General features: G+C 47.7%; 2 protein-coding genes across 3 annotated transcripts; both read left to right on the top strand.

Moving 5' to 3' along the window:
- The first annotated feature begins 14 nt into the window (after positions 1–14).
- LOC118516534 (general transcription factor IIH subunit 2-like) lies at positions 15–1,551 on the top strand. The gene is made up of 2 exons (XM_036062479.1): positions 15–210; positions 290–1,551. The coding sequence occupies exons 1-2, from the start codon at positions 152–154 to the stop codon at positions 1,494–1,496; spliced, it is 1,266 nt and encodes a 421-aa protein (XP_035918372.1). The 5' UTR covers positions 15–151; the 3' UTR covers positions 1,497–1,551.
- Positions 1,552–5,282: 3,731 nt separating this feature from the next.
- Positions 5,283–15,048, top strand: LOC118516538 (cationic amino acid transporter 3-like). 2 transcript variants are annotated; one of them, XM_036062483.1, is made up of 4 exons: positions 5,283–5,445; positions 12,662–13,055; positions 13,121–14,146; positions 14,224–15,048. In XM_036062483.1, exons 2-4 carry the CDS (start codon positions 12,683–12,685, stop codon positions 14,688–14,690), a joined length of 1,866 nt encoding a protein of 621 aa, XP_035918376.1. In that variant the 5' UTR covers positions 5,283–5,445; positions 12,662–12,682; the 3' UTR covers positions 14,691–15,048. The 2 variants fall into 2 exon arrangements, with proteins under 2 accessions (XP_035918376.1, XP_035918375.1); XM_036062482.1 differs by lacking the exon at positions 5,283–5,445 and adding an exon at positions 11,086–11,238.
- Positions 15,049–15,777: the final 729 nt, after the last annotated feature.

Genomic DNA, 15,777 nt, shown 5'->3' with positions numbered 1-15,777 from the left:
CTTCACCACCTGGGCACAAAGCGTGAGGATGTAAACAAAACAAAGCTGGCGCCGGTGTTGCAACGCGCATTCTGTACGATTGTTTCGTAAAATAAGTGTGTAATTCTTGAATTTATTGCATTCCAAACGAGAAGCAATAAAATCTGGGACAATGGCGGACGAGGAAGACCCAAAGGAGTACCGCTGGGAGACGGGATACGAGAAAACATGGTAAGAAACATCCCAGCCAGGAAATGTGCCTCCGAATGTGGTGTAGATTAATTGCACACTTTGCAAAAACTTTTCCCAGGGAAGCAATCAAGGAAGACGACGATGGGCTGATCGAGGGATCCGTGACCGACATCATTCAGAAGGCAAAGCGCAAGCGGCAAGCAATGAAACGCGGCTTCAGCAAGCTCGGTATGATGCGCCATCTGTACGTGCTGCTCGATTGTTCCGAAGCTATGACGGTACCGGACCTAAAGCCAACGCGATTCATCTGCTCGCTCAAGCTACTCGAGCTGTTTATAGAGGAGTTTTTCGATCAGAATCCCATCTCCCAGCTGGGCGTCATTGCAATGAAGGCAAAGCGCGCGGAAAAGATCTCCGAACTGGGCGGTAGCTCACGGAAGCACATCAAAGCGGTACACGCGCTCAACAACGGTGTCCAGCTGGTTGGAGAACCATCGCTTCAAAATGGTCTGGAGCTAGCGCTGAAGACGTTGCGCATGATCCCGCAGCACGCTAGCAGGGAAATTTTGATCATCATGGGCAGCTTAACCAGCTGCGATCCCAACGACGTCCATGTGACGATAGAAAGTCTTAAAACCGAAGGCGTCCGATGTTCCGTGCTTTCGCTGTCGGCGGAAATTCGGATCTGTAAGTTCCTGTGCACCGAAACCGGTGGGTTGTTCGGTGCCGTTCTTGACGATGCGCACTACAAGGATCAGCTGCTGCAGCACATCGATCCACCGCAGGCCGGCAATCAGCAGGAATTTTCGCTCATCAAGATGGGCTTCCCACACGGCAAGACGGAGTCGGGCAAGGAACCACCGTTAACGATGTGCATGTGCCACATTGACAGTGCCGACGAACCGGCCAAGCTTACCTCGGGCGGTTACCATTGTCCCCAGTGTTACAGCAAGTACTGTGAGCTACCGGTGGAGTGTTCAGCGTGCGGGCTTACACTGGCTTCGGCACCCCATCTTGCCCGCAGCTATCATCATCTGTTTCCTGTGCCACATTTCAACGAGCTACCGTTGGAGCAAGTGCAGGTACAGGAACCACGCGATCCCCCGGTCACCAACTGTTACGCCTGCCAGAAAACACTCGCGATTGGGACGGACAAAATGGTGTACGAGTGTGGTGCCTGCCAGCAAGTGTTTTGCATCGATTGCGACATTTTTATACACGAAACGCTACACTCGTGCGTCGGCTGTACGACGATTCCGGCCTCCGCGCAAAGCTTACAGGCCCGCAAACCAGTACCACCACCGCACAGCCTTTCCGTTATTTGAACGAGCGGCAGTAACGCCATGATGGTGAATAAATGAAGTGAATGAAGGATCAGTATATTACATTACGGTTTATCTATAGAAATTGTGTCGGCTGAAGACATCCGAAGCAGAGAGGCAAGAATAAGAGCAGAACAAGATAAAATGGAGGATACGGTACAATGACGAGCTTTTTGAGCTACACGATGTCCTGTAGATTTGGAGACAGCAGGCTCATGTGAACTGATAGTGTTATGAGAATATCATAGGAAAATCCTGCCTGTGAAGTATCCTTTTGTCGGTCACCTGAACTGAGTCGTTGTCGTTAGTCTGAATTAATAGCAGGATGCGCTTTATGTGTTCAGCCCATATGGCCTGCCTCTCGTTTACTCGACTTCACATTCCAGCTTCGGGTATTTTAAGTCAAGAAAGTAACAAATGACGACAGGCTTCAAACAAGAAGATGACTGCGATTATCTGAGAGCTTTCAAACCAGCTATCAGTGAAGATATGGTTCCAATTCCTTTACAACAAAGCATATTAATTTTAAAAATTAAGAAAGCAACCCTGAAGTACACAAAATCATCGACAAGTAGTGTTAGTTCGATAACGAACCGTTGTTGAACCGACCACGCGAAGGAATGGTCGATTCGGAGATCTCCGTGCAGATTCCTGGCCTTGTCAGAGTTGCTTGAATCAGGCGGCTAACCTTTTTTCCTGGATAACCAAGAGAAGTTTTTAGCGGCGGACTCAGAATTCGGGGGGAATGTTGTAGCTCGATCAGACGATTAACCTTTTTTCCTGGATAACCAGGAGAAGTATCTAACCGTGGTTCTTGCTTGGCTTATTTTCGCCTAATTCTTCCGACGGAGTGGGGAGACACCAAAGTGCGGGACCAACATCCGGAGGGAAGGCAAAGGTGAAACTTTTCCGGATCTGTAAAAGAAACTCTACTAATGAAACGCACAAGCTTCTCCGTTCAGGTGTGAATTACAAGTTGATTATATTCTCAAAAATCCTGTCTTATATACTAAAACAATGCTGAAAGTTAGTTTGTTAGAATGAAAGAAAAGGTTCGAAAGGGATAGAACTTCTTTTGCCTTGAAGTAACATAAAACAACAGTGTCGGGCGTATCCAGAACATTGATGCGACGTTCGCTTATCGATTTATGTTTTCGGACCGTAAGATCAAGTAGGCGATCGCTTTTAATGACCCTGGGTAATGCATCGCGCATCGTCCTATGCATATTCGATAGGCTAAATCTGTAGCTCAAGTGCATATGTTTATTTTCCTATTCGTTGAGCGATCTTTTTTTACGATCGTGCCTTGATCTTCGCGTTGGTCCCTTTTTCGTTAAACTAATTGCGCAACGATAATGTATGCGTTGGGCTCTAGCGTTATCCTTTTTCGGCCCATGTTCTTTATTCTCGTATTTTACCACATAGCCTTTATTTATGATTTCTGTATGTCTGGATATTGTCCCATTTTTCGAGATATTTTATGACATACCCTGACATGTTACCATAATTTCGCCTTTCTTACGGTATGAGGCCTCTCTGTGACTTAAAGTTTTTTCCTAAAATAATATTTTCCGGTGAGAATTTATCCTAAACGAAAGATATTTAGTAATTTAAAGTTGTTCATCTAACTCTTGCATGCCAGTCAGTTTAGCTCAATTTTATTTTGTCGCGTTCGCAACAAGTTGCATAAACTCCAATGAGAATCCTTTTTCTTCCTGTGTTAATCGAAATGACTGCAACTTACCATTTTTCTCACAATTAATTCACAACTGAAAAGCAATTACGACCAAAAGGCTTCCTCCTGCCATTATTTAACCATCAGGAGCATTCGTCCGAATCATAAAAAAAAGAAATACTTGTCTTCATTGTGAGTACAATTTATCACATTTTTTTTGCTTGGTTTGGGTCTGCATGCCACTTCACCTTAATTACGTCCGAAAGCACATGGTACAACCGGTTTCGGTGGTTGATAACAGGGTATCCGAATGATAACCTCGACTAGCTCGACATGCGACAGCGCTAGTGAATTTATTGCATCTCCGAGTTGAGTGTACTCGGACAATTTTTGGCGGCATTATGCACCTGTTCGGCCCATCCGCAGTGCCCGCGAGCACGCTTCCGTCAGCTGTACCGAGCTGAAGTGTTTGGGATGAAGATTGCAGAAGAAAATTTGACTTTGAGTAACTTACACATTTGTTTAATTTTCTGCTGTTTATAAACATTTGTCGATCATTATTATTTTAGGGTAAGAGTTTTATCTAATCAGTTAAGAAGAAGCGTACAGCGTGTGCGTGTGTCTATCGCAAGTCCGGCCATAATCTGTATATCAGCCAACTAATCTATATCAACCGCAACTAATACTCCGCTGTTTACTAACAGACACAGTTTATGGTACGGGAGACGACAGTTGTATCGTTTATCGGGTTGTTGTAAGATTAGCCCACGTCAATTCGCCCAAAAGCCATCGCAGCGGAAACAATTCCTCGACGCATGTAATAATCGCGCTCTCTACTATCACAACGGCCAGATCGGACGCGTTGTTGTGGCGACCGCTGATAATATGGCGATTACCATTGCCCAATCACCTCCGTCCAATCTACGGTTCGGCATCAATCAAACCGACCGTATGAGCAATGATTGGGTATTTCGAAAATGGCCACCCATCCCCCTACGGTACGGGTCGGTCGAATCGAACGCGAGAGTTTTAGTACTTTTGTTTGGTATTTTTTCCCCCATTCATTAATCACCCATTCAAACGAACGACCGAGGTACCATTAGCTTTTTAATTCCGTTCTTGTTATCGGTAGACTCGTGGCGATTAAATCTGCATACCGCAAACACACACACAGACACACACACACACTGGAATCGCTTGGGCATTTTGGGTGATTGCAGACATTTTTCGCCAATGTGATAATCCATTATCTGTCTGCTAAGAACTAAGAGGGTAATTAACGTTCGAGTGTTTTAAACCATCTAATGGGTTGTGTCGTTTAACGCTGCAGATAAGACAATGGAGTATTAAACCCTGGGGGTAAAGGAAAGTAAGGTAATAAACGCAATTGTTTACTCAGCAAAACTTTCGATTGCTTTGTGGATGGGAATATTGGTTTTGCCTTAGGGAAAGCCGATCTAAAATGGTTTAATTACCAGTCGCCCCCCCAAAAATGGGTTTAAATCATGTTCCCGGGATGGGCGCTACTGTTTCATGCCACATAAAGCGCTAAAGCGATCGTTTAACAGTCCACCAAAATTTAACATTATCACCAAAAATTGCTTTTTTCATATCCTTAACAATGATTTAATTTCACTACATTTGATTTAAATTAAAATTTTAGATTATTTTAAAAAATAATTTAAAATTCGTTGCTTCTCGTTGCATTTAAATCTCTTGATTTGCTCCTTGAAAGGATTTCCTAAAGGCTATTTAACTGACACGCCGATGCGGAAAAAAATCTAAATAGAGAGAAAACCCGTCTACGCACGTTAATACAATTATCCATCCAGAATCGCCCTCCACACGCATCAACGTCACGGTCCGACAGAACAGATATACAGAGACCATAGCCTTTGCGGACAGCTTTAGTTTCAATGTATTGTACACTACTTATCTACTAGCAGTAAGCACCATCGGCCGTCAGCTTCACACTATGCCAACACTGTGATGCGGATGCCGCGTACGATGGTGTGGTCGATCTCCCCTCCATCGGGCATATGGCCGTTGCGTGCCGACGAGCTGCAGCACGCAGGTGTGTGCACCTCACCTGTGGAGTTGCTCGCAAAAACGGTGCACATTTCCCGATCGGACGCCGACCGGTACAGTTGACCCGTCGCTTTTGCTGGAGCTGTGATCGACCAAATCGGAACAAGCCGGATCTTGGACCGCGTCCCCCCGTATCGTGTGCAGTTTTATTTCAAATTGTTTTTAATCCTCCCATCCCTCTCGCTCATAGTAAGTGCCACGTGTTGCTTCGTTCTGTAGTTATTCGAGTGTGTTGTTGTGAGATCGGCTGATCGGTTAGAACACCTTTAAAAGTGAGCGAAACAAATCGAAGCGACCTGGGCGGGGAAAATCGCCGCTACCGTTACCATAGGGACCCCCCGGTAAAAGTCCGGCCAGGGGGGGGTTTTTTAGAAGCAAAAGTGAAAGCTGTTTGGGTGGCTAACTAAATTCGGTACATTTAACATGGCTGCTTTGTTGTTGCGAAAAATTCAATCTCCAGCTCTATTGCTGCTAGTGGAACACTTGGGTGAGGTGTTGAAGCGCCGTAGCACGGTAATAATGATGATCCTGCAGCCATGGCTCAGAATTCTAAGCAGCAGTTTCGTTTGAGGATTTGTCTTTTTGGTACAAGGATAACAACACCTCTGGTAGCAATGTCATCTGCCCCAGTGTGACCAGCTCCTTCAAAGTCGTCAAGTTTGCATGCACGCCGCTACTTCAAGTGCCTCTCAGCGTGGTGTTTCCCGTGTTCGGATTTGCCGTGCTTTACGACCCAATAAACCATGGCCATTGGCTTTAGGAAAGTTTCCCCATCGCTACTTACAGTTTGCACCGTGTTGTTACTATATCGAATCGACGCCCATTAAGCCCTTTCGACCCCCATTCTGTGTCCACAGTCAATCACCTTTTGGAAACGTGACAAACATATGCTGCCTAAGCGCCTAAATTGTGCAACAGAATGTGTGTGTGTGTGTGTGGTGTTTACTTATATTAAAGTAGCTTGCCTGCCTGGCCTGAAACATCAATTACTGAGCACGATACTCCATGAAGTTGCATCGAAAAGTTTGTCCACCACAAAAGTAATAAAAATGGGCAGCTTTTTTTTGTCGTGTCTGTTGATCGTTTAAGGTTTAAGACATCCATTGTACCAAATGCGCCATGTAATGCCCTTCAGCAGAACGTGCGGTTGGATATTATGGCCATTGAGTGGCTGGCTGAGTATGTGGCCGGATACCGGTGTTATTGTACTTCGGTGGGGGATTTTTTTTATATTTAATTATTAACGATGATAAATGGAGTGTTGATGATTGTCAGTCGTCAATCTCAGTCCGTCGATAAAATTGCATCATTTTGGGATTTTTAAATAACTTTTTGTTTTTCGCACATCCATCTCATTTAAGCTTGTTTGGGGAGGGAGCTTTCAACCTGCATTTTATACGAATGTTTGGGTCAGTTCTTTATTTTGCTTCGCTTGGGGCCTCCCCAAAGTCCACCCCCCCCCCCCCCCACCCAAGCGAATTGTCGTCATCAATCGGTCAAAATAGAAATGAAGCGAGGCCCCAAAAGGTGGGTTCGAAAGGCAGCCGTGGTAAAGGAAGCCTTGCGGGGTGTATATTAATACAGGTGTGCGCCCGGAACGAGTCGCGCTGATGACTGTTCGACTATAGTCTTTATTGCAGAATCCAACCTTACCGTCATGCCATTTTGAAGCTGGTTTTGTTCGATTTTTTGTTGGTATGTGGGGCCCATTCTTTTCCATATTATTAACGCTGGGGCATGGAACACCCCGAGACAGACAGAGAGAGAAACGCGATGAGATGATTTGGATGTTGTTGTTGTTGATGCCGCAAGGCATTTTTTTTGAGGCATCACCTCGTAGTTGAAATTGATTTTTTTATATTGCTGTGAACATTCAACACAAATGGCTCTGGATCCCTTCAAAATGGCGCTCGTGCTGAAATGTGATGATCGTACGGAGATCGCGTAGCTAATGGAGCTGTGCGGCCTTCACCGTCATCAGCGTGGATCAAGACGGGGATTTTTATATGATGGCTGGGATATAAAATGTGTGAGAGATGATAGAACATAAAACGGCCGGGACATTCCCAACGAGCTAAAAGAACCATTCTTATGATCCGTGGCGAAAAAGTACGAGGAATGGTGAACCTATAGGAGCGATCGTACAAACAGGACAGGGGGTTGGGCCGGGTGAAACATATTTCGCCCAACGTCCTCAACCGGTGGTCAATCCCTTTCGTGGCAATTATTTTTGCTTCTCCGTACACATCGCTGCTCGTTTTTACTATTGGCAGTTATTTACGACCCATACACTTCCCCTTCAAGTGCTGGAGATGTTTGCTGCTGCCAGCGAAGAGTTGAAGTTTTTGAAGTGTTTTTATGTGCTGACTTCCCCACGTCAAACAGCCATAAAGTGAGTGCTGTACGGCTGGAATTGCATACTTTCTAGCCGCATAATCCCCGTGCTTGATTAGGGGTTTGCGACTTAAACTGACGTTAGTTTGTCTGTGTAAATGACAAACAAACAAAACAACATACAAGTGCCCTACTTAGGGGTGGGGCGGCCTATCTTTCGGTGGGCTCGAGAAGTGTACGGCAAAACCGGTTATATTTTACGATTGAAGCACACGGGTCAATCGGGGATGGAATTAGCATCGGCAAACCTTGACGAACGACCCGCGCGCCCCCGGGGGGGAATTTTATTTTGGCTAATAAACTGCTCGTGAGTCTACGAGCCGGCTAGAGTGGGTTGCGCGGTGTTCGATGTGTAGGATGTCGATGGCCAAATGCCAAATTGGAGGGAACGACAAATCAAATTCAACATTCGGTGTGTTTTGTATGGCATTTGTGACCTAACACAAGCTAGACAGACCAAAAACAAGCATCCAAGCTGAGGTTTGCATAATCATAAGCTTTTATCCATTTTTTAAACCGCCATGATCATCCTCTTCAATGCGAGCGAAGAAATGCCTCTTAATACTCCAAATCAGGTAGGAGATACATATCGGCCTACAATTAAACTCCTATTGAAACGAGCATGTGTTCTGGAAAAAATGAGCTCCTATCTGACGTACACGATCCGATATCTCATTATACGGCGCAAACAACGCATCTCACTTTCGACTGGGTAGAATGTATCCACCACAGATGCGACCTTCATTTCGACCGTTTTTTTTCTCTCTCAATTCTCCCTCGCGCAATTAACCCACTTTGACGCCCTCGATCGTTCTTAACTGGCGATGAAGAAGACACCACATGCTGGAACCGGCGCAATTCAACAATGAACCCCGCAGTGTGAGTATGCGTTATCAGCGTCACTAGCAGTCACGAGCCCGGGGTGGCTCTGGCAAGATAAAGCCCCGAGCCTCGGCGTGTACCTCACACGATGGCCACTTGCCTCCGTAATGATTTACTACCTGATCTGATCGATGGCCAATTTGGGGTGGGTGGGCGTTGAAGGCGGAGACTGCGCTTATCTGGGCTAGGGATTGTTTACTACAGACATTCAGCAAGTCCCAGCTTGATTAAGGATCGATCCATCAAAAATGCGCGCGAAGTGTAGTGCGCGTCATAGTCACGAAAAAAAAAATCGTTGCTCTTGGGCAATTTGTCAGGAAAAGCAGGAAATGTCTGTATGGGCGATGATGGTACCGTTGTGATAAACCACCCGCCATCGTACCTTGGGACGACCATCGCAGTACCGTGAGCTCTGCGTTCCGGTTCCCGGGTCCGTGGCGGTCGTGTGCGCTTTTATGGAATGCAATTAAGTGTAGCCTTTCGCGAGATTCGCTCCGCACGAGCTGGCACGAAAATCTGCATATTTAAACGGCGAGCTCTCTCGGCTGACCACGACCTACACGGTTTTAGAGTGCCGCTTGTTGAAGGGGCATTGTGGCGCACCTCACTGTTTCGCAGTGAAAGAATTGTTGACATTCCTCTAATCTATCTCTAAGCACAGAATCTGCATTGGTGAGCCGTACTGATCGGGGTTGCTGTAGAGTGTCTTGTTTTCCCGCCCTCGCCCTGTTCGTCACCTACAAGTACGCTGGCATGCCGAACGTAGTCGAGAGAAGTAGCATTTGGACACGTTTTTACGCTCCCACTTAAGACGCGGACGATAACGCGGGTAACAGTCCCGCACGCGTCACAGAATTCTTGTCTGCTAGGAACTTGAACGTGTTATCGCATACCTTTCCAAGCTGATCCGTTTATTGAGCAAGCTGTCATACGATCGACTATCGGATCAAGTAGCTGCCGGAGGGGTTTTGGTGAGCCATTCGATGAAAAATACCCATCCATGTAATTCATGAGATTCAAGGGCGTCGTTCAAAGTTTGCATTTGGAAACACTCTCACTACTCCCGCACGCGCGTGTGTGTCTGTGTGCACTTAAATGATATGTGCTTAATCATCCCTTTTATCAACTGACGACCACCCGACCATCAGCTCGGCAGCTTCTGCTGCGTGAGCGGTTTGAGGGAGCAATCTTCTTCCTGTGGGTGGTGGTCCGTCTTATCAGGTGATGCCCGACGTCGCTGGACGCACACGAATTTACACAGTCCTTATTTTTTAATTGAGCTGTCCACGCCAATTCGAATGTAAATGGGTGCGATTATGCGTTTGATGGATACGATTTGGTGGCACACGCTATCAGCTGGCATTATTGCCCATCGGTATCAGCACAGGTCGGTCTGGCCCGCGTGTGTGTGTTGGCGAGAATGATGGAACTGGTGCTGAAAATAATGGGCTAGAGTCATTGGTAATTGTCGCCTGTCATCAGGCATATTCTTAAAGTCATAAGACGACTTTCAAGGGTTATTTCCTGTTCGGGGGGGAAACAAATTGACATTCGCTGTGTATATGTAAATAAGCGCGTACCATCAACAAATCACCGTTTACAGTCAGACTTCCGATAATCCCTCGCCATGTTCTTACCGCCCGATTTGGATGTCGGACATCTTTGCTTTTTAATGGTCAACTTCCTGTAATCGTTGGCAGAGGTCATCAAGTGGGTCCGCTTTCACCAACCCGATGGTCGTTAACCTTACTGGTGGGGAACTGCAAAACCACGGATGTTTTTCCGAGGCCGGATGACACACTGGCACACAGTATCACGGGCGGTCTAGTGGCGAAATGAAAGCGAATGTGACGAGCAAAACAAAAGCTGATAGAGCGGTAAAGTCTGCCCGAGTGTCTGGCCTTATGGCGATGCCAATGAAACTTGCTGGCGGACGGCGCATAACCAAACCAAAACAAGGCAATCGCTCGAAAGCTGTCGGGCAGGGCCAGCTGAACGAGACTGCCATTTGTCAATTTGGGCAGGGAGCTGATGATCGGAGAGAGAGGGGTTGCATTGATCAACAAACACGATCGGTGCATGCACCGGTTCACTGACCGTCCTTGCACTCGCTCAACTCTTGGAGCTCATGCTTTTCGACATTGGTTCGACAGCGCGCGAACCGGAGTCTGATGACGATCCCGATCGACGACACACCACCATTATCTTGAATTGTGGGGGTTTTTTCCCTCCCTATTTATTCTCAAACTCTGCACTGCGCTTGGAAACTGGTTCTAATCGACGAATGAGATGACAAGTCACGAAAAACCCTGGTGGTACCTTAGTGCTGCTGGCCACTGTGTGGCACATTGTGTAATAATTTAATTACACCATTCGCGTCGAACGTAGTGCACGAAAGATGTGATCATTTGGTGGTCAACAGATCACAGTAGGCAGCCGAGCACCTGCAAGCACAGGTGGACCGTTGTTGCTACATAGGCTACTGTGATGCGGGGACCTTTTTTCTCTTTAATCTACCTCGTGTTTTTTTTTCTATACGGCCCAGTAGGCCCCCTTTTATTCCCGTTGTATGGCAATACAAAATTAGTGAAAGCTGTTGTGCAAATACTTCTCGCCAGTGTCATGGCAGCAGAAGACGGATTTGTTGCTTCGGTGGGAACCTGCTGATGCTGCTGAAATCACTGGATCGTTATGGATAATGGAAAGGTACAGCCCGTTTAGCTCCATACAAACCATACCGTGGGAACACACATGGTAAAATAATCAGAACAGTCACCCACAACCGGTTGCAGCACGCAATTACACGCAATCAAGCTAAACGATAACGCCGTAATCAATCGGCAGTGAGGCTGCTAATGTTGGCTGCACGCATTCACTGTCGATGCCGTTCATCATTCATTCGTACCGTGCTCCACCATCCATCCGTCGGCATCCAGATGCAGATGTTTGCGTAAAACGTTAGGCGTAATTTACACCTCCCTTTTCATTGCGGGCCACATTAAGCGCACGCGTTTGCGCAGCGAGAAGTGTTAATTCTGTGGAACAAACGAGCGTTGTACAAATTGGAGTATTTGGTTTCCAATGTGTTCCAACCACGAAAATGAGAGTTCCTGTGCGGTGGAGTCTATCGTGCGATTACTTGAGGTTGAGTTTTTGTTTGAGTACCTCACTGTGACTCGGGGAGAATTGATTTATTCCTTAGTACACAGCAAATCCGTCTGACAGCCAGCGTTCGCAATAGGTCATTGTGATTCAATATCATGAACAGTGGTTGGCCGGCCGCCGTCAAGGTTTTTATCTCGAGTGAGTTCTCAACCTTAGCCACGCAAGCTGCCGGTATGGAACGCTCAATTAGTACGCTTGACGAGTTTCGTTCAGGTCCAGTCAAACGAGTTCGACTCTGGATTGGATTGCATTGACATGCAAATAATAGTAATAGGCCGCTGTATCTGAAAGGAACCTGACATGTCGATGGCGTCAGTGGACCACGATCCCATTTTGATTCCTGCTTTCAAGGTGGATTTCTTTCGCTGACCTTGTTCTTCACGCACTACTCCCACACCCTGGTGCAATGGTTTCGAAATTGCCGTACAGGTTTAACGAGACTCCAAACAAGGCCGGCGAGATTGGACATTACTTGGCGCTCGTTTCGTGGGTAGCTAATTTCCTTTCCTTCCGGTGCGCCAGTCCGATGTTCACTGATAAGCTTTTACGCTCCAAATGGCGTCGAGTTTAAGTTGAGTGTGAATTTGAATATTTTACTAAATATGGAAGAGACTCCCATTTGGGTGAAAGTGGTTCGTTAATATCGGCACCGGAGAGATGATCGCAAAAAAACAAAACAAGATGTGCCACTGGGGGGTGGGGGTACGTTGTGCTAATGCAATTACCTGCTCTCGATCCGCTTTACACGCATGGGCCGGCCCGATTTGGTAGCCAAACGAAATTGATCGACCGTTGCCAATCGTCGTAACTTCCGCCATACGGGTACGGCAGTTCGCTGCCTGACTAATGTATGCGCGTTGTGCCATAATGTTGGCCCACGATTACTCTCGTCACTTTCTCCAAAGCGGAATCATGATTTTTTTTTAACCTCACTCGGCCATCTTTATCCTCCTACCCTTTGCAGATATTCTTACCGGTGCGGATCATGCGAGCGGAAGGCCCCTTACGTCGGTTCTGGTCGGCGCTGACGCGAAAGAAACAGAATGAGGACGACGGTTCCGAGTCGAAGTTGGCCCGCGTCCTGACGCTGCTCGATCTGACCGGGCTCGGTGTGGGCAGTACGCTCGGGCTCGGTGTGTACGTGCTGGCCGGTTCGGTCGCACGCGAACAGGCCGGCCCGGCGGTCGTCGTTTCGTTCCTGGTAGCGGCCATCGCTTCCGCCATTGCCGCCCTGTGCTATGCCGAGTTTGCGGCCCGCGTACCGAAGGCTGGATCCGCCTACGTCTACAGTTACGTGAGCATCGGAGAGTTTACCGCATTCACGATCGGCTGGAATCTGATCTTGGAGTACGTGATCGGTAAGTGGTTATTCGCAATCTAGGGTGAGTTGAACACTAACATACACGCGACTGTATCCCTGCAGGCACGTCCAGTGTGGCCCGTGGTATGAGCGGCTACATTGACTCGCTGGTCGACAACAAGATCAGCAAGGCGATGCGCGAAGCACTGCCGATCGACGTCGACTTCCTGTCGGACTATCCGGACTTTTTCTCGTTCGTCGTGGTGTTGATACTGGCCGGGCTGCTAGCGTACGGTGTGAAGGAATCGACGCTGATGAACAACATCTTCACCGGGGTGAATCTGATCGTGATCGGCATTGTGCTGGTGGCGGGCGGCATCAACTGTGATCCGGACAACTGGACCATCGACCCGAAGGACATACCGGAGGGATACAATGGTGGTGCGGGCGGGTTTGCACCGTTCGGGTTTGCCGGTATAATGGCCGGTGCGGCCAAATGTTTCTACGGGTTCGTTGGGTTCGATTGTATCGCAACGACTGGCGAGGAAGCGAAAAACCCGGAACGCAACATCCCGCTCGCAATCGTGATCTCGCTCATCATCATCTTCCTCGCGTACTTTGGCATCTCGACGGTGCTGACCATGGCTTTGCCGTACTATCTGCAAGATCCGGAAGCACCGTTCCCGCATCTGTTCGAGTCGCTTGAATGGCACGCCATCAAGTGGATCGTGTCGATCGGGGCGATCTTCGCGCTGTGTACCAGCCTGCTCGGTGCAATGTTCCCGCTACCTCGCGTCCTGTACGCCATGTCCTCGGACGGAATCATCTACAAGAAGCTGCAGACTGTGCATCCCAAAACGCAAACACCCGTGCTGGCTACGCTGCTGTCCGGACTGCTGGCAGCCATTATGGCGGCACTGTTCAATCTGCAGCAGCTGATCGACATGATGTCCATCGGTACGCTTCTGGCCTACACGATCGTCGCTGTGAGTGTGCTGGTGTTGCGCTACCAGACGGAGGAGCTGCTCAATAGCTCAGAAATCAGTGTCACTGTGCCAGAGGTTATTCGACAGCTTGTGAATCGCGAGCGTCACGAAGCACCGACGAAGCTGTCATCGGCGGTGGTTAAGTTTAGTGTTTGTATTTTTGGTAAGTGATCATTGCCGTGAGTGGGGGCATCGTTTAAAGATGTTTATTTTACTCTACGCTTCATTTCCCCATTACAGCTGTGTTCGTCTGCGGTGCCTGCGGCATTCTAGTCCCGGCCGAGGACTACATCAACACGGACTATCCGGGCGTCATCGTTGCACTGGCGCTGCTCGTCGCGCTCCTCGTCCTGCTGTTCATCATCATCTCCCTGCAGCCGACGGACAGCATTAAGCTTACGTTCAAAGTGCCACTGGTGCCGCTGCTGCCACTGATCAGTGTGTTCTTCAATCTGTACCTCATGTTCCAGCTCGACTCCGGTACCTGGATTCGGTTCAGTGTATGGATTGCGGTCGGTTACTTCATCTACTTCAGCTACGGTATCCGCCACTCGATCGAGGGTGAACGGTTGCTCACCAAGGCCGAGCTTGCCGAATCCAAGGCGAACGGTATCGACAACACCGGGTACGACGGTGCGTCGGATGTGTATGGCCGGAAGGATTCGCGCCCGGCACCGACGTACGCGATCGCGCACGAGTCAACGTAGACAGTGGCGGAATTGTTGGGCCGATTGTTGCTGGCCTATCCGTCCCATTGTACCACTGCAAACCGTGCGCGACCTCAGTTTCGGGAGGGGTCAGTATTATGCCGACATTAGCAGCATGATTCCTAGCCGAATCAAGCAGTCCTTTCAGTGTAAGAATTAGCTAAGTACAAACACGAACAGCGAGAGAGAGAGAGAGAGAGAGAGAGAGAGAGAGAGAGAGAGCATGTAAAACAAAACAAAGCGACCTAGTGCGTACCACAAAACAAGACAAGAAAATTCGCACTTAAAGTGATTGTGATAATTATTGCATACTAGTGGTTTAAGGTTCGAAATAGAAACACATGAAACTACCAATAGCCATAGCGGGTTTTGTATCCTTATCGTTCGTTATCCTTCGATTGGGGGTTTTCTTTTTTCTTTTGGTAGCCAGTTCCCTCCACATCCCGAGTGATATCTCTGCATTGCCTCGAGCCCTTGCTAAGACTTTGAGCTTTGCGAGCTTATCAAGCTTTAGCAGTAGTCCATCACACTAATCTACCTTTACCGGCGAGTCTTGTAAAGTATTGCGCTTCGGGCGCTTCCTTTACCATAACGTGCATAACGAACGAGACGAAACAATAAATCAATCAATAAAAACGCGTGCCTCCAAAACATTGTACCATGTAATTCAACTATCGCTACTGCTCCGATGCATCGATACATCCGATAAGCGCTGGTCGGCCGCAAGTAACGCTGCCCATTGTTCGGTGCCTATAATTTACTCAAACCAACTCATTCATCAATTATGCGCCCCGTTTCGAACAGATTAAAATGATGACGAAATTACCAACGTCCAATCGATAGGCTAGGTTTGTTTCTTATCTACCGAAGGGTACCGACCACTGTACATTAGCTGCTAATTGATTACATTTCTGCTAAAGCTAAAGATAGCAAACCGTAGCCCGCATCTCGCCTGCGCTGCTTAGCACATGCGCCTACACGTATGCAACGCGCATTACATCGGTTGTGTTTCCTTTGCTGAACTATTTTTTCAGTAAGCTCGTGTCACACCCACCGTGTTTTTATGTTTTCCTCACCAAACCACCAT

This window comes from Anopheles stephensi, unplaced genomic scaffold, assembly GCF_013141755.1.
Source record: "Anopheles stephensi strain Indian unplaced genomic scaffold, UCI_ANSTEP_V1.0 ucontig31, whole genome shotgun sequence".
NCBI classification, from domain to species: Eukaryota; Metazoa; Arthropoda; class Insecta; order Diptera; family Culicidae; genus Anopheles; species Anopheles stephensi.
This window is presented reverse-complemented; position numbering and strand designations above follow the sequence as displayed.